This window comes from Anomaloglossus baeobatrachus, chromosome 1 (assembly GCF_048569485.1).
Source record: "Anomaloglossus baeobatrachus isolate aAnoBae1 chromosome 1, aAnoBae1.hap1, whole genome shotgun sequence".
Taxonomy (NCBI): domain Eukaryota; kingdom Metazoa; phylum Chordata; class Amphibia; order Anura; family Aromobatidae; genus Anomaloglossus; species Anomaloglossus baeobatrachus.
Window position 1 is genome coordinate 181,032,948 of NC_134353.1, and position 23,497 is coordinate 181,056,444.

General features: G+C 47.3%; 1 protein-coding gene across 2 annotated transcripts in view; it reads right to left on the reverse strand.

Annotated features, from left to right (window-relative positions):
* The window catches only part of ANXA10 (annexin A10), a 128,903-nt gene that overhangs the window by 54,471 nt on the left and 50,935 nt on the right, over positions 1–23,497 (reverse strand). For both annotated transcript variants that reach the window (XM_075335112.1, XM_075335120.1), the window contains exons 5-6: positions 15,572–15,662; positions 2,833–2,912 (exon numbers count right to left, since the gene is read on the reverse strand). In XM_075335112.1, the coding sequence (XP_075191227.1) occupies positions 2,833–2,912; positions 15,572–15,662 (171 nt within the window). The remainder of the gene's footprint in view (positions 1–2,832; positions 2,913–15,571; positions 15,663–23,497) is intronic.

Consider the following 23,497-nt stretch of genomic DNA (forward strand, 5'->3'; position numbering starts at 1 on the left):
ATAGCCAGCCATGATAAAGCTGATAGCTGGGTGGCTGGTATTCTCAAGCTGGTGAAACCCATGGTTATTGGGCCCTCCAGCAAAAACAAAATTGCAGCCTGCAGCTGCCCAGAATTGTTGCATTCATTAGATGCAACAATCCCAGAACTTTACTCTGCTCATCCTGATTGCCCTGATGTGGTGGCAGTCTGGGTAATAAGGGGTTAATGACAGCACATTGATACATTGCTGGAATCAGTGTCTCTGTCTCTACATTATTCTGCTTTCAGAATAGGCAAGAACCTGGTGACAGATTATCTTTAATTATTTATTTTTTGAGAGTACCAAGTGTAATTCTCTAGAAGAAAAAGTTGCATTATGTAAACCATTGTGTACAAGCGTTACCTGTTGATTGTGCGGGTTTTGGTTTGCATGAGGTAATCGGCCAAATTGAGAGTTGCAGAGATTGTGGTATTATATGAAGAAGCAGCATCTGCATCGTGTAAGAAAGCTATGTCAGCAAGAGGGAGAAGGGAGTCAAAGAGTGAATGTATATCAAGGGGTTTGAGATTTCTCTGAAGGTGTGAGTTTAAGGAGTGGGGGTTGAGTGCTAGGTGAGGAGAGAAAAGAGATTGTGAGACAGGAGCATAGGGAACAGAGGCGGGTGAAGATGAGTTCCAGTGTGTGGCTATCTTTGTGAGCAGCTGCAGAGTGAGGCTGAAGGAGGAAGTGATTGTTAAACGTTTAGAGACAGCTGAGTGGGAAGTGACAAAAGGGATGTTAAAGCCACGAAAAAAAACAGGCCGCAGCCAATTTTACAACGGAACCAATAATTTAGGACCAAAAAGAAAAAATTCCCACAAAAAATAAGCTTTAATATGACATTTAAAAGGTATAATATTAATAATAATTTACAATTTACCAAAGTGTAACGCTCACCCCAATAGTGTAGGGACAATAAGACAAGTAATTACCAGGGGGAGGAGGGGGGAGGTAAGAATATCCCTATTCTACCCCTCCAGTCACCCTACCTAGCAATGGAGGGTATGACACCCTAGGATTGTGGCGCCTCCATTCACCGACGGGAAACCCTAGAGTAACCCTGGATAGCCCTACACTACACTAATATGTGCACAAAAGTGAATTAAAATAACCTGATAATAGAGGTTGTCAATATAATAGTATGACTTTTCTGGCCAAAATGTATCCGATCCTCATGATTAGACATTGTTTGATGTGCAAATATTAGTGTAGTGTAAGGCTATCCAGGGTTACTCTAGGGTTTCCCGTCGGTGAATGGGGGTGCCACAACCCTAGGGCGTCATACCCTCCATTGCTAGGTAGGGTGACTGGAGGAGTAGAATATGGATATTCTTACCTTCCCCCCTCCCCCTGGTAATTACTTGTCTCATTGTCCCTACACTATTAGAGTGAGCGTTACACTTTGGTAAATTGTAAATTATTATTAATATTATACCTTTTAAATGTCATATTAAAGGTTATTTTTTATGGATTTTTTTCTTTTTGGTCTGATGTTAAAGGCACCCATGATGATTGTAGGGATGTCAGTGGAAAGGCAATGGAGTAGCAAGGTGGTAAAGTGGTCGAGAAAGGTGGTGGCTAGACCTCTGGACCTGGGGGGCAGTAAATGACAGCCAGTTGGAGGTTGGAGGGGGAGCAGAGGAGGACGGAGCACACCTTAAAAAAGGGCAGAGTAACACAGGGAGCTTGATTTACAGCAGATAAAATTGTGATTACAGCAAGTGATACATCGCTGGAATCAGGGTCTCTGTCTCCATATTATGCCGCTCTCAAATGGAATGGCAAAAACCTGATGACAGATTCCCTTTAAACCTTGAAATAAGACATTTAAAAAACAACAAAAGAGGTGAAATGATAAAATTAATAAACTTCATGTGCGATTGTAGCATAGGAAGGAAGAGGTGGGTCTTGAGGAACCTCAAGACCCACCTCTTCCAACAAGCCTACAACCTACAATAGCCCTCAGCCCAGTAGACCACTGCGCAACCAGCTCTGTCCTCACCTATTGTACCATCACCCATTCCCTGTAGACTGTGAGCCCTCGCGGGCAGGGTCCTCTCTCCTCCTATACCAGTCTGTCTTGTACTGTTAATGATTGTTGTACGTATACCCTCTTTCACTTGTAAAGCGCCATGGAATAAATGGCGCTATAATAATAAATAATAATAATAATAATAATAATAATAATAATACATACCACATAGTACCACATAGCTCATACTATGGCGTCCTGAGCTATACTGTATTATGCATGAATTTGTACATTACATTCCTATTCTTCAATAGACACATGAGTATCAGCTTGGAAGGGTTTCCAGGATTAGAACTATAAGTCAGCATTTTTATTCTCAAAAGCATTGCCTTTTCTTTTCATTTACTACAACTGGTATTGCAATTTGGTTTTATTCACTTAAAAGGGCAGGAGCTGAAATATCAAACACAGCCAATGGATAGACGATCTGCTGTCTTCTATTTCTGCAAATCCCTTATCACTAAAAGGCTCTGAATGAATTGGAAGTTCTGCTCTGAAGCTAGGTGCTGTTAATGAGGATGCTGTAAATTGTACTTGACCATGATCAGCAACTTCTGAAAATGTTAAATAGGAAATATTTTAGTTTTGTTGCAAATTTTGTAAACATTATTATTTATTTTGAACATATTTTCATTGTTTCATTCATTATATTAGTTTTCAATGTGCATTATTTTTTTATAATTGTAGTTTGTTGTGTTTTCATGTTCTGGATCTAATATATCTTTGTACAATGGTTTATATTTGTAAAATTAAAATATAATATACATTTAGTACAATACCTGGGCTAAGTTTATTAAAGCATCTCTGAAATGCCCTGAGGTTTCTGAATAAATGTCTTGATCCAGATTGTTGCCATATTCTACAAAGGAAGCAAATGTTTGCATATTATTTTAAATGTCATGCATGTGTTCTATGAAAGCATCCATTCTGTGTAATCAAACATCTGAAGTGCGGAGTACGTCACCGCCAATGTTTCTATGAAGAACAGTCACAGGCAGATATTCAAGATATATCTAAGACTCATCAAACTGCACTCAGAGCAACACAAACCAGACACCCGCGGTGGAATTAGCCGGCTTCTAAAGTGTTCGGCATATGCAAAGCCGAATAATCATTTTTTTTGGGCTTTAATCTTTTATCTCTTTTTATGTCTTTGAAGCCCGTGTATATCAACATTTGCAGTGCATGTATACAGTTGTTTAACAAAGTCCACTTAGACAAGCAAAATAAAAAGCATCAAAGCAACAAATGTACAAACACCATATGACTATAGAAAGTAAACTGTATGGTTGCTGGTTTATGAAGGGTTCCTTTAAAGGCCCCTCACAGACAACGAGATCGCTAACGAGATCGCTGGTGAGTCACAGTTTCTGTGACGCAGCAACGATCTCGCCAGCGATCTGGTTATTGTGACACCTACCAGCGATCAGGCCCCTGCTGTGAGGTCGCCGGTCGTTGCAGAGTGGTCCGGACCATTTTCTTCAAAGGCGATGTCCTGCTGGACAGAACACAATGCTGTGTTTGACACTGTGTGACAGGGTCACAGTGACTGCTGAGATCCTTATACAGGTCTCTACTGCGATCTGTATCGTTACTGCGTCGTTGGTAAGATGTGGCTGTGTGACATCTCACCTGCGACCTCCCAGCGACTTACCAGCGATCCTTATCAGGTTGTATCGATGTCGGGATTGCTGGTAAGTCGTTGTGTGTGACTGGGGCTTTAATGACCTATATTTGTGTTATTTTTCTTTAGTGGACCTTGTAGGGTTTTCTTGCTATACTTATAAAACATTCTTATGAAAATGTTCAAAATAAATTAAACTTTGTAGTGAAGAATTTTTAAAGGAAGTCTGTTAGCGGGAAATGACTGTTCAAAGCAAGCACAAGAATTCGGTATACTTATGGTGTGCAAAACAGTTCAGTGCACCTGACTAGCTACTTGTTTATATCTATATCTGCCCCTCCCCCTCACCTTCCATGATTTATAGCTGTGGCTTCACAGGAGGTTGATGGAAAACAACCAGGTGGGAAGGTGCACTGAACTGCTTAGTCCCACAAGCTGTGCACCGAGTACATGGGCTTGATTTGAACAGTCATATTCTGTTGACAGCCTCTCTTTAATGGTACGCTCACACGAGCATATGACTCGCACGAGTTCAATGCAAGAAAATCTCATATTGCACTCAGACCAATGTAATTCAATGAGATGGTCACCGTTTTTCAAATCCAGATTCTGGATGACTGAAAAGTCGCAGCATGCTGCAATTGTCAGCAAGAGATGTGTCACTCGCACTCATACAAGTCTATGGGCGCGAGTGAAACATCGCACTGCACTCGGATGACATCCAAGTGCAGTGTGATAATTGCATCAGCTGACAATGGAGGAGATGGGAAGATTAATCCCTCCCTCTCCTGCACAGCTGTGATCCAATCGCAGGATTAGATCATGGTCACATGACACTTGGCTCATGCAGCACAGCGTGAGCGATGGTCATTCGCATATCGCATCCGATGCACTCGGATCGCATGCCATACGATTGTGTAAATCCAGCCTAAAAGGAATAGATAAATAGATATGGCAACAGGTTTTTTCTATTTAATCTGAGAGCAGCATAATGTAAGGGCAGAGAGTTTTATTCCAGGGATGTGTAACTTGCTCAGCAGTTTACTGTAGTTTAAATATAATCAGTATTTTAGCAGCAGGAGATATCACTGCTAGACTAGGTGTGTTATGCAAGCCAGACTAGCTAACCTACATAACCCCGCCCTACCATTGATTGGCAGCTTGCTGACAGTGTACACAGGAAGCTGCCAATCAGGAGTGTGGGCGGGGTTATAACATCTAGAGTGGAGAAAATATAGATTTTATCAAAACTATACCAAGCAGTCAAGTAAGTAATACATTGCTGAAATCAGGCTCACTGTCCCTACTGTACATCATGCTGCTCTCAGATTTTATAGAAAAACCTGCTGATTCCCTTAAAGCAACATCTGAGATGTCCTGTATTTTCTGTTCTTTATATGAATCTCTCATTTTATATACAGTGGAACCTTGGTTAACGAGAACAATCCGTTCTGGGACTGTGCTTGTTAACCAAGTTACTCGTTCAGCAAAGCAAAATTTCCCATAGGAAATCATTGCAATGCAGACAATTCGTTCCACAACTTAAATGTCCCCTCCTGGTCCCCTATTGTGCCATTCCATACACGTGCAAACACGCACAAACACGCACGCACACACACTTATTATGCTCACACCTTACCTTTCGTTCCATCGCAGGCCTCCTGGAACTTGCAGTTCGCCGGTACAGGATGTGTATCAGGTAACCATCATGACGAGAGAGGAACTTCCGCTGCCAGAGCACTGACGTCAAAGGCAGGAGTCGCTTGCCTCTGAATGGCCAGCACGCTGCCTTTGAGTAGCGGCTGATAGTGGAAGTTCCTCCCTCGTCGCGATGGTTGCCGATACACATCCTGTACTGGCGAAATGCAAGTTCCAGGAGGCCGGCGATGGAACGGAAGGTACACATATTATGCTCACCTTACCTTCCGTTCCATCGCTGGCATCATGGATCTTGCAATTCGCCGGTACAAGATGTGTATCGGGTAACCATCGCGACGAGGGAGGAACTTTTGCTGCCAGAGCAAGTTCCTCCCTTGTCGCAATGGTTGCCGATACACATTCTGCCGATGGAACAGAAGATAAGGTGAGCATAATATGTGTGTGTGTTTGTGCGTGTTTGTGTGGATTGCAAGAGCAGGTTATAGCATGGTGGATGTACGGAACTGGAAGTGTGTGCGGTGAGTATTTTGCTCGTTCAGCAAAGCTTGTTCGTAAACTGAGTTACTAATTTACAGCAAGTTTTGCTCGGCAAGCGAAATACTCTCTAACTGGGTTACTTGTTAAGCGAGGTTCCACTGTATAGGCATTATATAGAAGGACAATTGTCTAAAGAAAGAAGAGAAAAGAGATTATTTGTTGAATTTCTGCAACAAAATCTATAACCTGAAAATCGTCCTCAATTCAGTTGCCATGATGCAGAAATAGTACTTTTACCAAGTTAAACTAAAGGCATCATATATCCCTATGACACTTTTAATACAGATGTTAAAATTGTCACGGTCGTCTCTCTGCTACATAAGATGAGTGACAGCTTCTAGGCCTAAGTCAAACTTTTCCTGGTGAGACTCTGCAGATTTTAATGTAGTTTTCTTTCCTTAAGCAGTCAAGAGTGTTAATGTCTGTGTTCCTTGAGAGCAAGAAAGCCATTACCTTACCCAGATGTTTCTGGTTTGGGACCACACCCAGTCCCTTTCTATAACCTCTGCTTCCAGCAGAGGGAGCCGGTTATTCTCATTGTCATTGGAATGCTGACCTTGCAGCTGGAAGGAGCTGTTTGTAACCCTCTGCTGAAGTTGCTGTAGTGGCTGTAGTTTTGGTGCTGACTGCAGCATTCTGTTGTTGTGTTTCCCCTAGTCTGTCTTCCATTCCCGGTGTGTTGTTTTAGTGCAGCGGGGGTGGGGGGGCTAGTGTCCTTCACTTGCCCACTCCCGAGCCAGGGATCATTGTAGGGTCATCTCAGGGCTTCAAGGTTCGGATAGGCGAAAGGTGAGGAACCTGTATAGGGACTGTCTAGCAGTCCAGGGTACAGCAGCAGGTAAGTGGAGGAGGTTTCCATCTTCCCTTTCACTAGCGCTAGGGCCCACCGTATTCAATGTGTCCCCAGTGTACCCTTTGTCCTGGTGTTACCCCTGTAGTTGTGTGTTTGGCTAACGCCGGACTCTCCCCTAGTGTGCGCCATGATAAATATGCACCCTCATTTTAGCTATATGAATTGTCTTGTGTTTCTAATTGACCTGGAGACAGTCCACAGTGTGACACGCTAGGTGGCATTTATGAAAGAAGCCAAGTTTTTGTAATCGCTTGATATGCCTTTAATGCTAGCTATGGAGTGAAAGCTAATATCCATAAAGTCCCATGTACTGTATGAGCGCCTCTCAGACAACACTTGTGTGAAAGATACAGATTTAGACTTTATTAGGCTATGTGCGCACGTTGCGTACAGTCACTGCAGAAATTTCTGCAGCGATCTGAAGAGCACACGTGCGCTTCAAATCGCTGCAGAAAATGTCCGTAGTGAAAAAAAAAAAAGCCGATTCTATGCGCTCTGCCTGCAGCCCCTCCCATAGACAGAGCAGGGGCTGCCGGCAAAGCGCACAGAAGAAGTGACATGTCACTTTTTAGAACGCGTTCTTCGGGCAGCAGCCGAAGCGCTGCGCTCTAAGACGCCACGTGCGCACGGCTCAGGACGCAGGACGCATGCAGTAACGCTGCGCTACAAAGCGCAGCGTAACTGCATGTAATTACGCAACGTGCGCACATAGCCTTAAACTAACACTAGAAAGCTATCACAATGCAGAGCATTAGCTTTTAACATTTAACACAACTAAAGGCACATAATTTGTATAAAGTGTTGAGTTACACTTTTCTACATCTGGGTATCTTTCTGCATCGTGATATTGATATAAAGTGCTGTGGAATATGTTGGTGCTATATAAATTATTATATAATTTTAAGAAACACTACAGCTGTATATTACTAAAAATAGACTTGGGTCATCAATCATCATTTTTACGTCATAATTCCAGTATAAAACACCTATGGGATTTTTGAGTAACACAAAGTTAGTCAAAAATGTTGAGAATATTGGCATTTTCACACCAGCGCAGCTTTTATAAAATGGGTAAATCTGGAGGTTCTCGGGGGTATGTGTCACGCTCCCCAGTCTCCGTGCTGCGCTCCCCGGCTCCTGACGGCACTCCCTGCTCACCGCTCCGGTTCCCGGTCCTTCCCTCCACGGCCTCCCTGCTCCCTCTCCCTCGCCTGCGTCCTCCATGTGTCCTGTTCCCCGCTCCCGGCGCTCCTTTGCTTCACAGGACACTCTGCCGGGCACTCCTGCTTCCTCTGCCCCGCTTCCTGCACTGGCTTCTGGCATACGGGCCTCGCACATGCGCATTAGGGCGCGCGTGCGGTCACTGATCCTCTCTTAAAGGGCCAGCACCCAGAAACAGGATATTGCCTATACAGGTACAGGGTATAAGAGGATTCCCCTTCCAGGTGGGCGGGGCCTGTTCTACGTGTTTAGTATGCTAGGAGTTCAGGTCCCCTTCTGCCTTGTCCGGTATTAACCCTTCTCTGTCTCATAGAGCCTGTCCTGCCACGCCAACCGGTTCTAACCACGCCAGCTCCAGAACTCCTGTCTGTGACTGTCAGCTGATAATCCACCACCTCTTCAGTCCCGTCAGTCTCCAGTCCCTGGCTCCGTGTGGTGACCTGCCATCTTGCTCAGCTGGTTTCGGATTCCGCCTGTCATCTACCTGGCCTCTGACCCTGAGCCTCGTCACCTGGACTACCTTCTCCGTATGGACTGTCTTGCTACCAGGAGTGCTTCGGCTGCCGTGCATCAAGGCCCTCTGGCGGGGTGACCGGCCTGGTTGTCTCACCCGGGGAATCCGGTGTACGGTCCAGTGTTTCCACCACCAGGTCCTAACAGCTAGAACAGGCCATGGATCCCGCCGAAGCACTAGCATTGCAGCAGGAATTGGGACGACAACGTGAGACCCAATCCCGCATGCTAGCCTTCATGACATCAGTGGACACCTGCCTGAATACATTGCAAGCGACTGCCACATCTCTGGCGACTCAGTCCACCTCCGCAGCTCCCGTGGCAGCTTCCACCGTCGGATACCTCTAAACTCCGTCTGGCCTCTCCACCCCGGTATGCCAGAGATCCTAAGACCTGCAGGGGATTCTTGAATCAGTGCTCCCTGAACTTCAAGCTGCTTCCGCACCTTTTTGCCTCTGACCAAGCCAAGGTGGCGTTCGTGATGTCCCATCTAGAGGGAGAGGCACTGGCCTGGATGAACCCCTTGTGGGAGAAGGAGGACCCTGTGACCACCAACATCCAGGAATTCCTGCAGGCTTTTCGTACCACCTTTGACGAACCCGGACGCGCCTCCGCGTCCACCTCATCGCTCCTCAGGCTACGTCAGGGGACTTTGACGGTGGGCCAGTATGCCATCCGCTTCTGCACCTTGGCCTCAGAATTAGGGTGGAACAATGAGGCCCTAACCGCCGCCTTCTGGGAAGGACTCTCTGGTCGTATTAAGGACAAGCTGGCCAACCACGATGTTCCTTCCACCCTGGATGCCCTGATCGCTCTAGCAACCCGAGTGGACCTCTGCTTTCAGGAACGATCCAAACAGGTGTCCCGCGAGAGGCGTCCGATACGGCACTCCTCCCCGCTGAAGTCCACCGTTCCCCAGTCGGCGTCATCTGGTGTTCCTGTCCACGAACCCATGCAGATCGACCGCCTGAGGCAGTCTGAGCAAGGCCGAGCAGAACGGCTCGCTAAGGGCATCTGCTTCTACTGCGGAGATGGTACACACCTGCTACGTTCCTGTCCAGAAAAGCCGGGAAACTCCAAAGCCTAGGAGAGTAGGTAGGAGAGGCCACCCTAGGTACTGGGACTCTCTCAGACCCCGTTACATGGACTGTTCAGGTGACAATGGAAGAGACGCGGTTCACGGCAGAGGCGTATTTCGATTCCGGGGCAGCAGGCAACTTCATCCAGCAGGCTACGGTGGACAAGTACCAGGTGCCTGTTATCCCACTAGAAAAAACACTTGTGATTGCCTCTGTAGATGGGAGACCCCTCTCTGACACCATCTCGTTGATCACCAAGCCTGTGGAATTACGTATCGGTGCCCTGCACACCGAGAAGATCACTCTCTACATCCTCCTGCGCATGTCTCATCAGATCCTGCTGGGACTCCCATGGTTACGGGCACACGAACCGTCGGTCAGCTGGCGTGCGGGTGAGGTTACCCGATGGGGTCCCTCTTGTCACGAGAAATGCCTGAAATTCATACAGCCCATCCGACGACCTCCGGTTCCAGAGTCCCTACCAGGACTGCCTTCCACCTATTGCTCCTTCGTGGACGTCTTTGATAAAAAGGAGTCAGAGGTACTGCCACCACATCGTCCCTACGACTGTGCCATCAACCTACTGCCGGGAACTACACCTCCTCGAGGAAGGATATACTCCTTGTCCCCTGCTGAAACACGGGCCATGTCTGCCTATATCACCGAGAGCCTGGCAAAGGGGTTCATTTGGAGATCTTCGTCTCCTGCCGAAGCAGGCTTCTTCGTTAAGAAGAAAGAAGGTGACCTGCGCCCCTGCATTGACTACCGGGGATTAAACCAGATCACCGTGAAAAATAAATACCCTCTGCTGCTCATCCCCGAACTATTCGATTGGCTCCGAGGAGCTCGTGTGTTCACCAAGTTGGAGCTCCGTGGTGCCTACAACCTGGTTCGCATTCGCTCTGGGGACGAATGGAAGACTGCATTCAACACTCGTGATGGGCACTACGAGTATTGTGTGATACCCTTTGGCCTGTGTAACGCTCCGGCAGTCTTCCAAGAACTAGTGAACGATGTGTTCAGGGACCTCCTCTACGTCTGTGTGGTCGTGTATCTGGACGACATCCTGGTCTTCTCCCTGGACCTACAGACCCACAGAGCGAACGTGCAGCTGGTACTACAAAGGCTTAGAGAGAATCGTCTGTACACCAAGTACGAGAAGTGCGTGTTCGAACAGTCGTCTCTTCCCTTCCTGGGTTACGTAATCTCTGACACTGGCCTGCAGATGGACCCAGAGAAGGTCTCTTCCATCCTCAACTGGCCCCTTCCTTCTGGACTGAAGGCTATCCAACACTTCCTCGGCTTTTCTAACTACTACCGTCAATTCATCCCGCACTTCTCTGCTCTGACTGCACCTCTCTCTGCCTTGACCAAGAAGGGGGCTAACCCGAAGGACTGGTCACCTGCGGTCGATGCCGCGTTCTGCTCCCTGAAGCAGGCGTTTGCTTCCTCTCCTGTTCTCCATCGTCCAAAGTTAAACCGACAGTTCACCGTGGAGGTGGATGCCTCCTCCTCAGGGGCCGGGGCAGTGCTCATGCAGAAGCCCTCCACCGGGAAGATGGTCACTTGCGGATTCTTCTCCAAGAGCTTTTTGGCGCCTGAACGCAACTACACCATCGGTGATCGAGAGCTACTGGCGGTCAAGCTGGCTGTGGAAGAATGGCGCTACCTCCTGGAGGGAGCAGTGTACCCAGTGATCATTTACACTGACCACAAGAACCTGGAATACCTACGGTCTGCTCAACAACTGAACCCACGACAAGCCCGGTGGTCCGGTCCTTGTTCTTTGCCAGGTTCGATTTCCAACTCCATTTCCGGCCCGCGGATAAGAACGTGCGGGCAGATGCCTTGTCCAGGTCCTTTGTGCCCAGAGAGCAGGAGGAGGAGACAGTCCAGTCCATCATCTGCCCCAGTAAATTCATCCCGGTGGCTCCTGTGACTCTGGCTCAGATACCCCTTGGTAAGACCTATGTCTCAGAAACCGACAGACAGAAAGTCTTGCACTGGGGTCATGCCTCGAAAATAGCCGGCCATGCTAGTCAGAAGAAAACATGGAGTACGATTGTCCATCACTATTGGTGGCCATCCCTGCGCAAGGACGTTGTGTCTTTTGTCTCAGCCTGCCCATCCTGTGCCCGGAACAAGACGCCCAAACACCTGCCATATGGTCTTCTTCTGCCTATCCCCTCAGTTCTGTGGGAACACATTGCAATGGACTTTATCACGGATTTGCCCCTGTCCTCCGGACATACGGTCATATGGGTCGTGGTGGACAGTTTCTCGAAGATGGTTCATTTTGTCCCCATGCCTGGACTGCCCTCTGCCCAGGAGCTCGCTGACGCCTTCATACAGCACATCTTCCGGTTGCATGGCTTTCCTGCTCACATCATGTCCAACAGAGGAACTCAGTTTACCTCGCGCTTCTGGAGGGCCCTCTGCAAACATCTGGGCGTGACTCTGGACTTTTCTTCGGCCTACCATCCTCAGTCGAATGGCCAAGTGGAACGAGTCAATCAGATCCTGACATCCTTCTTGCGGCACTACGTCAACGTCCATCATGACGATTGGTCCACACTTCTTCCTTGGGCTGAATTCTCCCATAACCATCACATCAGCGAATCCACCTTCAGCTCTCCCTTCCATGTCATCTACGGACTCCAGCCTTCCGTTCCATTACCAGTATCCTCGGCTTCCGATGTCCCCGCTGCCGATGCCCTGCTCCGAGATTACTCTCCTATATGGAACTCTGTCAAGACTTCCCTTGAACGTGCTTCCCTGCAGATGAAGAAACACGCGGACAAGCGGCGACTAGACCCTCCGTGTTTCTCCCCGGGTGATCTGGTCTGGCTTGCTTCCAAATACGTCCGCTTGAAGCTTCCATGGTACAAGCTGGGTCCTCGATACATTGGGCTGTTCAAGGTCGTCAGCAAGATCAATGAGGTCTCCTACAAGCTGCAGCTCCCGGCCATGATGCGGATACCCAACTCCTTCCATGTCTCTCTGCTGAAGCCGGTTGTTCTGGACTACTTCTCCGCTGATGCCAGTACTGCTCCCCCTCCTATCGCTGATGATGACATCTATGCGGTAAGGGATATCGTGGCCATGAAGACCGTACGGGTCCGGCAGTTCTTCCTGGTGGACTGGGCGGGTTATGGTCCCGAGGATAGGTCCTGGGAACCCTGGGAGAATATGGGTACCCCCCTGATACGTGACTTCTTGTCCCGGTTGCGGGGAGGGGGGCGTGGGGGAGGGGGTACTGTCACGCTCCCCGGTCCCCGTGCTGCGCTCCCCAGCTCCCGATGGCGCTCCCTGCTCACCGCTCCAGTTCCCGGTCTTTCCCTCCACGGCCTCCCTGCTCCCTCTCCCTCGCCTGTGTCCTCCATGTGTCCTGTTCGCTGCTCCCGGCGCTCCTCTGCTTCACAGGACACTCTGCCGGGCACTCCTGCTTCCTCTGCCCCGCTTCCTGCACTGGCTTCTGGCATACGGGCCTCGCGCGCGCGGTCACTGATCCTCTCTTAAAGGGCCAGCACCCAGAAACAGGATATTGCCTATACAGGTACAGGGTATAAGAGGATTCCCCTTCCAGGTGGGCAGGGCCTGTTCTACGTGTTTAGTAAGCTAGGAGTTCAGGTCCCCTTCTGCCTTGTCCGGTATTAACCCTTCTCTGTCTCATAGAGCCTGTCCTGCCACGCCAACCGGTTCTAACCGTTCTAACCACGCCAGCTCCAGAACTCCTGTCTGTGACTGTCGGCTGATAATCCACCACCTCTTCAGTCCTGCCGGTCTCCAGTCCCTGGCTCCGTGTGGTGACCTGCCATCTTGCTCAGCTGGTTTCGGATTCCGCCTGTCATCTAGCCGGCCTCTGACCCTGAGCCTCGTCACCTGGACTACCTTATCCATACGGACTGTCTTGCTACCAGGAGTGCTTCGGCTGTCGTGCATCAAAGCCCTCTGGCGTGGTGACCGGCCTGGCTGTCTCACCCGGGGAATCCGGTGTACGGTCCAGTGTTTCCACCACCAGGTCCTAACAGTATGTGGGGTGGGATGGGGCATGACAACGCCGGCCTGAAAAATTAGCGCCGCTCCTTTGTCCAGAAATGTTACTTCAGTCACACATGCGCATAAAAGTGCACACCATCAATAAGATCCGCCTGTCACAATTTACTTAATAATAATAATGTTTATTTATATAGCGCCAACATATTCCGCAGCACTTTACAATCCGGTAGGGGGTTGTATAGACAAATAGAAAACAAAATAGTACATAACTAAACAGCTACAGAAGGAATGAGGGCCCTTCTCGAAAACTTACAATCTGGCTCAACTGCAGCTGAGTCTTTTTTTAGTTTTACATCTCTGATACAGGTCACGTTAGGGGTTAATCCTTCCTGCCTCATTCTGGAGGTCAGGCCACTATATTAGGGCACTGCTTCTCTGCAACTATGACAGTGATATTTCCGCCTCTGCTGTGTTCTGCTTGTGAGTGACATGTCTTCTGCCCTGCCCCCTCCTGACTGACCTCTGTGTTCACCTGACCTGTTGTTGACCTTATTTCTCTTTTCCCGTCCTGTTAGTGTCTCTCTCGCTGTCTCCCTGTTTGTTCCTCGTCTGCATACCTTGATTCCGTTTCTGTCCTCTTCCCATTCCTCCCTGCTTCTGAGTTCTGATTTCCTGGCTACCAACTTCTTGCTTCCTCCTGACTACATTTAGACTTTGCCCCTGTGCATTTACAAGACCTCATGTTGTGATCCAGCGTTCTGATGATTCTACTGCCATCAGGTGGGCTTGACTAGTATTACCTCTGCTAGAGAATACTCTGTTCATACGTTTTCTCCACTCTACCGCCCTCTAGTGGTTTACCTTCTTACTACCTTCTCAGGTAGTTTCAGGAATCTTCTCTGTACCACATTACTGCACTGTACTACTTTAGGACATCCTAGAGTACAGCGTGACAGCGCCTAATTAAGATGTGTGAATTAGACAATTCTTATTCCGGAATGTCCATCATTATGTCTGGCATATGAACTGCCAGTCTTAATGAATCAGACTAATGCGGGCATCACACAAGACAATCTATCGTGCGATCGCACGAGCAATCGCACCCACCCCCGTCGTTTGTGCGTCACGGGCAATTAATTGCCCGTGGCGCACAAAGTCGTTTACCCCTGTCACACACACTTACCTGCTGAGCAACGTCGCTGTGGGCGGCGAACATCCTCTTCCTGAAGGGGGAGGGACGTTCGGTGTCACAGCGACGTCACACAGCGGCCCGCCAATAGAAGCGGAGGGGCGGAGATGAACAGGACGTTAACATCACGCCCACCTCCTTCCTTCCGCATAGCCAGCAGGATGCAGGTAAGCTGTGTTCATCGTTCCTGGGGTGTCACACGGAGCGATGTGTGCTATCCCGGGTACGATGAACAACCGGCGCAGAGAAGAAGAAACGACTTTTTGAAAATGAGCGACGTGTCAACGAGCAATGATAAGGTGAGTATTTTTGCTCGTTCACCGTCGTTCGTACCTGTCACATGCTACGATATATCAAACGATGCCGGATGTGCGTCACTTATGACGTGACCCCGCCGACATATCGCCCGATATATCGTACCGTGTGATGCCCGCATAAAATAAAGCTACACCAATCAGTAGACTGTGGTTACACAGACTATTTGGAATCCAATAGCTTTTATCCGACTTTTTTTGAGGTTTGTACATGACTTCTACAAAACTTGTGTACAATTTTTTCACCGTTTTCTAACCTATCATGTGTCAGATTTTAGTAATTCTACCTCAATGTTTCCATAAAAAGCTAAATAAAAAAAATGGCAACAAGACTTAATCAGTTCTGTGTCCATTGTACTTATTGAGCCTAACTATACATTATAACATATACATTTAACAAGCTCAATTACAGCCGAAGTTCATTCTTTGATAAATTGTACAAAAATAATTGGTTTGTTTCCGCTGTACAATGCAGACAATGCAACAGTTATTTAATTACTTTAGAATATTGTGACTAAAAGAATACTCACGCATTAAATAGGCTTCTTTCAACTGAAATATATCTGAAGTGGTTCTTGAAGCCAAAATATCAATAAGGCAATTTTCATCTGTGCCGGCTCCCTGTAAACAAGTGCGTTGTGTGAAAAAGATGTGACACAAGTAAACAAATTAAATGTTTTTTAAAGCCAGTGTACAATACTGTCATGTCCTGAGCATATACTGTATGTCATACGCACAACCCCCACCAATTAAAATGGCTAATAAGCAATATTCATTTTCAAATGGGCATGAAATGTACATTTTAATGAGATAGTTTTCTAGGAAAATGAAGCATATGATTCCATGACACAATAATATGATCCAATCATTGCCCACAGCTATTCATATGCTGGGAATTATGCAAATTGTTGTTTTTTTCAGCGTTTTATTAAAGCATTATGTATCCTATGTCCGATGTCAGAGACTACTGTTACCGGAAAGCTGTGTTTTTTCGCAGCGGATGAGCAACGAGTACATGTTGTGCTCTGAGGTCTGTATTCCTTATCATTGAGATTAGATTTCAGCACATAATGGGGAGAATTTTTAAAATCTAGAGAAATTAACATTGGAAAAGTTAACTAGCAATGAATTTTCGAAGGCTCACACTCTAATATAAAGAGTCCTCGAGCCCAGAAGGGTATATGAAGTCTAAGTAATGAGTCAACCTTTGGCACTGAAAATATGACACTTTTGATGAGTAAGATCCAAACTTAGTTCATTCATTCACCCGAAATAGGCGAATAACAGAATATTTTCGGCTAATAGCCTTTATCAATGATATCCGGTCAGAAAAAGTAAATGCATACATAAATAAACAAACATATACTAAAATTAACATCTATACTGGTTTTCTACTGCGCTTGGTACATAAAAGTATAGTATAAAAATTGTATATACCGGTACTATAGGTGTAATATAATTGTATAGCACCTTGAGCGGTGAGAGGTATATACAATTTTTATACTGCACTTTTATGTACCAAGTGCGGTAGAAAACCAGTATATTTATTTATTTTTTTTTACAGATCCAGACACAGTTCCTGTCTTCTACCAGCAGCTTTAAGATCATTTATTTTTATCTGTTTAAAATAAAGAGGCATTCTCTTGGACTAAAGAGCGCTAGTGACCCCACCTGCAATACGGTGTACAGTTCTGGGCTCCCTAATTTAAGAAAGACAATATATTGGAGCAAGTCCAGAGAAGAGCAACCAAGATGGTAGAAGGTGTGCAAACCATGTCATATGAAGACCGACTAAAAGTACTAGGAATGTTTAGTTTGCAAAAGAGAAGGCTGAGAGGAGACTTAATAGCGATCTACAAATATCTGAAAGGTAGTCACAGTGCAGAGGGAAGTACCCTATTCTCATTAGCACAAGGAAGTACAAGAAGCAATGGGGATGAAACTTAAAGGAAAGAGATTCAGATTAGACATTAGGAAAAACTTTCTGACTGTGAGGGCAGTCAGAGAGTGGAACAGGCTACCACGAGAGGTAGTGAGCTCTCCATCAATGGAAATCTTCAAGCAGAAACTGGATAAACATATAGCTAGGATGAGTTAGAAAAACCTGCACTCACAGGGGGTTGGACACGATGGCCCCTGAGGTCCCTTCCAACTCTACTATTCTATGATTTCATAGTGTTTTTTTATTAGTTATAAAATTAACATTTGACAAAACGTGTCATATAAGGCGATTTGAAATCATACAAAGTGGCGAAGAATCAATCCACAAAAATGTTTTGTACGATGTACAAAATTGTCACGAGATAAACGAAAATGCACAATGTATGTATTAATATCAAATAGTGATCCATTAATTAATGCCAAGAGAAAAGGAAATTTCCATATAAAGGACGTTTGAAACCAATGACTAATTCTGGTGTATTTATCAGCTAAAAGGCAGGAACATGTGCGAAAGAGAAAAAATAATAAAAGCTTAAACTATTGAAATATACAAAAATTTCAAAAACAGACAAATGGAAGGAGGTTTTGAAGATAATAAAGAAGTAATAAAAACTAGGCAAAAAATGAAGTAGCAAATGAAAACAGAGATGAGACATAAGGTTAGGACATTAACAGTATCTGTATGTAACAATAAGGGTGACTGCCCACAATCAGTGTTATCAGTGTTTTGGATGCATGTTTTTGCTGCGTCCACAATTCTGCGTTGCACAGTACAAGCACAATGGATGGAATTTATAGCAATTCCATGCCCACTGTGCTTCCCTTAGATGCTTCATAAGTTGACTTGCAGCGCAGCTTTCCGAGCCGCAACATGTCAATTTATTCTTTATTCTGTCAATTTAGGTCCGGCGCCCCTGCACTCCCCCCTCCCTGGCTACATTGTAACAATGCCGCAGATTGTGCAATAAAAATTGCCGTTAATATTCACCAGTGAGTTGCCGCCATTCCTTCTCATTTGAAGCAATTTATTCTTGCAGAAACAAGAGTGTTCTCAGTGGGAGAACATAGTGAAAATCCTCTGTGTCAGTAACCCTGATCATGGGCACAGACAGTGCGTTCTCCTGCCCAGGACATTAGCAACTCCGGAAGAGAAAACAGCTGCATCCAGAACGCTCCCACATCCGGATCATGTGCACGTATCCTTACTAACACAGAAGTCCCAATGCAGCAATAGGGAAATACATGTTTAAGGCCCTGTGCGCACTAGGCGTTTTCACCCGCGGTTTTACCCGCGGTTTTGCTGCAGAGATTTCTTGAGAAATGTTTGTAATCTTCCTGCAGACATTTCCCAGCATAACCTATGGGAAAGAAAATAGCTGTGCGCACACTGCATTTTTTTCTCAAGAAAATTCTTTCTGAAGATTTTCTTGAGAAAATTTCTTGAGAAAATGTGCATGTCACTTCTTTTCCGCAGGTACCTGCGGTATACCCTCGGTATTTCACTCCATTCACTGTAATGTAATCGCGAAATACCGGGGGTATACCGCAGGTAGCAAATGATGTGCGGTATACCCTCATTATAGCCGCGATTTACCTGCAGTAATGTTCATCGCTGCCTGCGGTTTTGCAGGAAGTGATGTCATTATGACAGAAGAGGAAGCGGAGCAGAGTAAACACACACGTCACACTCCCTGGACGCCGCACAGAAGCACTTCCGTGTGACCTCCAGGTGCCCGTGCAGTCTGTATCCCGCTCCAGCCACGCGGCTGCCAGCACAGCAGTGTCAGTGTCTGCCCGCAGTGTCAGCAGCTTGTCACCCTGCAGTGCTGGCAGCCGCGGGGATGCCAGCGCTGCTGTCAGGAGGCGAGATGAGATCGTTACCTGCGGTGATGATCTCCTGCCTCCTGACGTCACCACTGTCACTGTCGTCTATGCCCGCAGCCCGAGACTGTCACTAGTGGTGACGTCATGGGCTCTCGCGATACTGCTGAGAACGTGGCGGGCATAGAAGGCAGTGACAGCCCTGATGGCAGGACTGCAGGAGATCATCACAGCAGGTAATGATCTCATCTAACCTCCTGACAGCAGCGCTCGTCATCCCCTGCAGTGACCTGGGCTGGCCTATTGATGTTAGCTCAAGTCACTGCATTACTCTCCCAGCCAATGGGGAACATTCTGTTTTTCATTGACTGGGACAGTGACTATGGTATGGATCGCCGTGGGACCCCCTTATTGGATTACGCCGGACCAGGATTTGATCGTTCTTGTCAATAAATTGGTGAAAGAGGGAATGTGGGAAGTGTTTTTTCAAATAAAACTATTTTTGTTGTCTATTTTTTATTTCTTACTGACTGGGTTGGTGATGTTGGGTATCTGATAGACGCGTGACATCACTAACCCCAGGGCCTGATGCCAGGTGACATTACACATTTGGCATCAAACCCATATATTACCCCGTTTGCCACCGCACCAGGGCAACGGGATGAGTTGGGGTGAAGCGCCAGGATTGGCACGTCTAATGGATGCGCCACTTCTGGGGCAGCTGCAGCCTGCTATTTTTAGGCTGGGGAGTGTCCAATAACAGTGGACCTCCCTAGTCTGAGAATATCAGACCTCAGCTGTCTGCTTTACCTTGGCTGGTGATCCAATTTGGGGGGACCCCACGTTTTTTGTTTTAAATTATTTATTTAATGTAAAATAACAGTGTGGCGCCCTGGACTAGCCAGGTCATCACAGGGACTACAACACAACACCCCCACCCCGAGATAGGTACACCAGTCAGACACAAATCCTTGTTGCCTCCCTCCAGGGGCTGATGTCCACACCAGGTGGGGTGGAGCCAGGTGGTTGGCCCCACCCACTGAGGAGTTCACAGTCCTGGAGGTGGGAGAAGGAAGTCAGTGAGAGTTGAGAGTTCAGTGAGGGAAGTGGTAGTAGAGGAGCAAACTGACTGTGTCCGGGTATGTGGCCCGGGCACCGAGAGCAAGGTTGGCAGACGGTGGTGGCCGTCTGCAGGAGAGGCAGATCAACGTGGAACCGTAGGACCGGGGACGGGTGGTGGCCCGCCGGTACCGAACCGGGGAGCGAAGTGAAGCCAGCACACACCGGCAGGGCCTGCGGACCTCGACCAGGCTTGGAGTCGTTGTTAAAGAGGTCAAATCCGTCAGTGACCGGAACCCCAGGGGTTCCCTAGCAGCCAAGACCCGGTAGAAGGCAACCGTCCAACCAGTAAAGAAGGAAATACAGCTACCGCCACAGCTAGAATTCCAAGGGTCAGAGCCTGCGGGCAAAAGGGCTCCTCCAGCACATATACGCTGGGGAGCAGGTTACCGGTGGGAAGCCATCGGAGCCGAACAGTACACCAGGTGCAGGGAAAGACAGCCGCCATCACCTGTCCGGGGAGAGGAACACAGCAGCCGGCTGCGGGACCCATCCATCCAGCCATTTGGTTTACTGGAGACTTTGCATGTTATTACCTGAGTGAGTACACCTGCACCATCCGGCACTGTGCCGCGCTGTCCCTGCAACCCTGCACCTCACCATTCCTGCCTCCCCGTCACCTCACCAGGCCCCGGGACCACCAACCCCCCTACCCACGGAGGGGAGAGAAACATCCCGGCTGCTCCCTCCCATCGCTCCCGGAATCCCCGTCAATAGCAGCGGTGGTGCCCAACCTCACCACAACCCGTGGATGGCGTCACGGACCAAATCCCCAAACCAAACCACCCCTTTGACTCACGGGCGAGGAGCGCCGCTCGAGTCCCCGGATCCGGCCCACCGCTCGAGCCACCGAGCAGCAGCAGCAGCGCCGGACCCGAGTGTGGTGAGCGCAGCGCCCCGCCGCCCACGACAACAGCGTGGGGTGCCCTCTGTTTTGAATTACCAGACCATGTAAAGCTGCCAGCTGTGGTTTGGAGGCTGCAGTCAACTGCTTTACCCTAGCAGGCTACAAAAGATGGGGGGACCTCACGTCATTTTTTTTTAAATTATTTATTTATTTTTTGGCTAATTACAAGGCTAAGCACCCTTTAGTGCCACATGAAAGTCACAAAAGGGTGCCGGCTTAGAATATGCAGGGGGTGGGACATTATATAGGCCTTTCTCATCTATCTATCTATTTATCTATCTATTTATCTATCTATTCATCTGTCCATCTTTCCCTCTATCCATTATCTGTCTATCTATAGATTATCTATCTATTATCTATATTATTTATTGCAGTTCAGCATAAAAAAACCGCAGGCACCAACCTGCGGAAAAACAGCGGCAAAACCATGTCAAAATGCGGCAAAATCGCGGCAAAAACGCATGCGTTTTTCCCGCAGTTTTGGTGCAGTTTTTCCCGCGGTTTTGGTGCGTTTTTTTATCGCAGGTGCGGTAATCTTAAACTCCCAGAAGTTTCTCAAGAAATTTTCTTGAGAAAAATCACTTTTCTAGTGCGCACATAGCCTAAAGGCCACTTTAGGCTAAGTTCACACTTCTGTTGTTTTGCATCAGTCACATGCGTTGCTTGACGCATGTGACTGATGCGTTGTACAATGAATGACAACAGTGACAAAGAAAAGAATTTCTTTGTCGGACTCCATTGTGTGCGGGGGGTGGAGTTCGGGGGTGGAGTTCGGGTGGCGGAGTTCGGGGGGCGGAGCTGAGGACGTCAGTGCTGCGGTCTGCATGGCTGGGGACAGATGAGTGAGTGAGTGAGTTTGTGTGTATGTGTGCATGTGTGTGTGTGTGTGTGTGTGTCTACATGCGTGTGTACATGCGGAGTGCGGGAGGGGTTGGAGCGCGAGGGGGCGGAGCCGAGCGGAGCTGTGGAGCTGAGGACGTCAGTGCCGCGGGGACTGCAGGGCTGGGGACAAGTGAGTGAGTGTGTGTGTGTGTGTGTGTGTGAGTGTGTGTGTGTACACATGCGGAGTGCGGGAGGGGGCGGAGCCGAGTGGTGAAGTGTCGGCCTCCTTGCACACTGTATCCAGGGTAAATATCGGGTAACTAAAAGCAAAGCACTTTTTGCTTGGTTACCCGATATTTATCTTGGATACCAGCTTAGCGCGGGCTCCCTGCACCCTTAACCACTGTAAATATTGGGTAACTAACCAAAGTGCATTGCTTGGTTACCCGATGTTTATCCTGGTTACGGGGGCGGGGAGCCAGAGAGCGCATGCGCAGCGAAATCCTACGGATCGTGCTGCTCAAGAAACGTTACATGCTGCGTTGCTCCTGCCCGGCGGTCAGTTAAAAAACGGCTGACCGCGACGCAGCGGATGCAACGCAGCATCATTAGTCACAATTCGTCACTAATAGAAGCCTATGGGGAAAAATAGGATTCCTGCAAAATATTTTGCAGGATACCGTAATTCCTCAAGGCTACGGATTGTGACTGATGCAAAACAACGGAAGTGTGAACTTAGCCTTACACACAGAAATAAATCTTTGGCAGATCTGTGGTTGCAGTGAAATCATGGACATATTGTTCCATTTGTACACAGCCACAAACCTGGCACTGATTGTCCACAATTTCACTGCAACCACAGATCTGCCGCAGATTTATCTCTGTGTGTAAAGTGACCTTAAGAGTCTGTCGGTTCCAAATAGATCCAAATCCTGAGCTGTATGGTTGCAAGTAGTGCATAATAATAATGTGTAGTTTCTAGGCTGCGTGTCACGTGTTCAGGGTAGATTAGTTAGAACATGCCCCGCTGGTAAAAAGAATCAAAGGGTGCTAAAAGAAGCCTAGAGCAAGGACCAGGGAAAGAGGAGGAGGTGCACATGCTCTGAAAATGAAAAGCGATGCAAAGAGCCGAACAATAGGGCCAGGAAAGAGAAGCCAGTATGCTTGCTCTGATGGTGAGGAAGGACAAAGATTGCAGAAGAAAGCCAAAGAGTGAAATAAGGGAAAAAACAAATGGAGCACATGCGTGAATCACGGAAAAGACCAAATAAAGTGGAATAAGTCAAAGGGAAATGAGCATGCTAGGAGAATGTATGGATAGGGTAATAAAATAAGGATCAAAAAGAAAATAAAATACAAGGTAAATAGAATAGAAGGCGGCATTGGGGAAAAACAAAAGTGGCATAGGAGAAAAAAAGAGGGGATAAACCCCCCAAAAAAGATATATAGGGGAAAAATTTAGAAAAAAGAAGGTAATAAGGGATATGAGACATAATATAATAGAGACAAAGAAAAGGAACTATAATGTACTATAGACAGAGAAAGAGATGGCTGTAAGGGAAACTGAGAAAGGGAAACAGAGAAGGGTCAGAATACCTGGTTTTGTCATTGTGATGTTTAAAAGCACCAAAATAAGCCTTATTAATCACTATGGACAAGATATAACATAAAATATGTATATCTCACAATTTGAAGGAACCATAATTGTGACTACAGCATTTTGGTAAGTGAAGAGAAGTACAGATAGATTATGTTAATTTAAAGGGTTACTCCGGAGAGACAAAACATTGTTGTACTATTCCTGCCCTCATACACTATGAAGATGAGCTGGCCACTGCATTTGTAG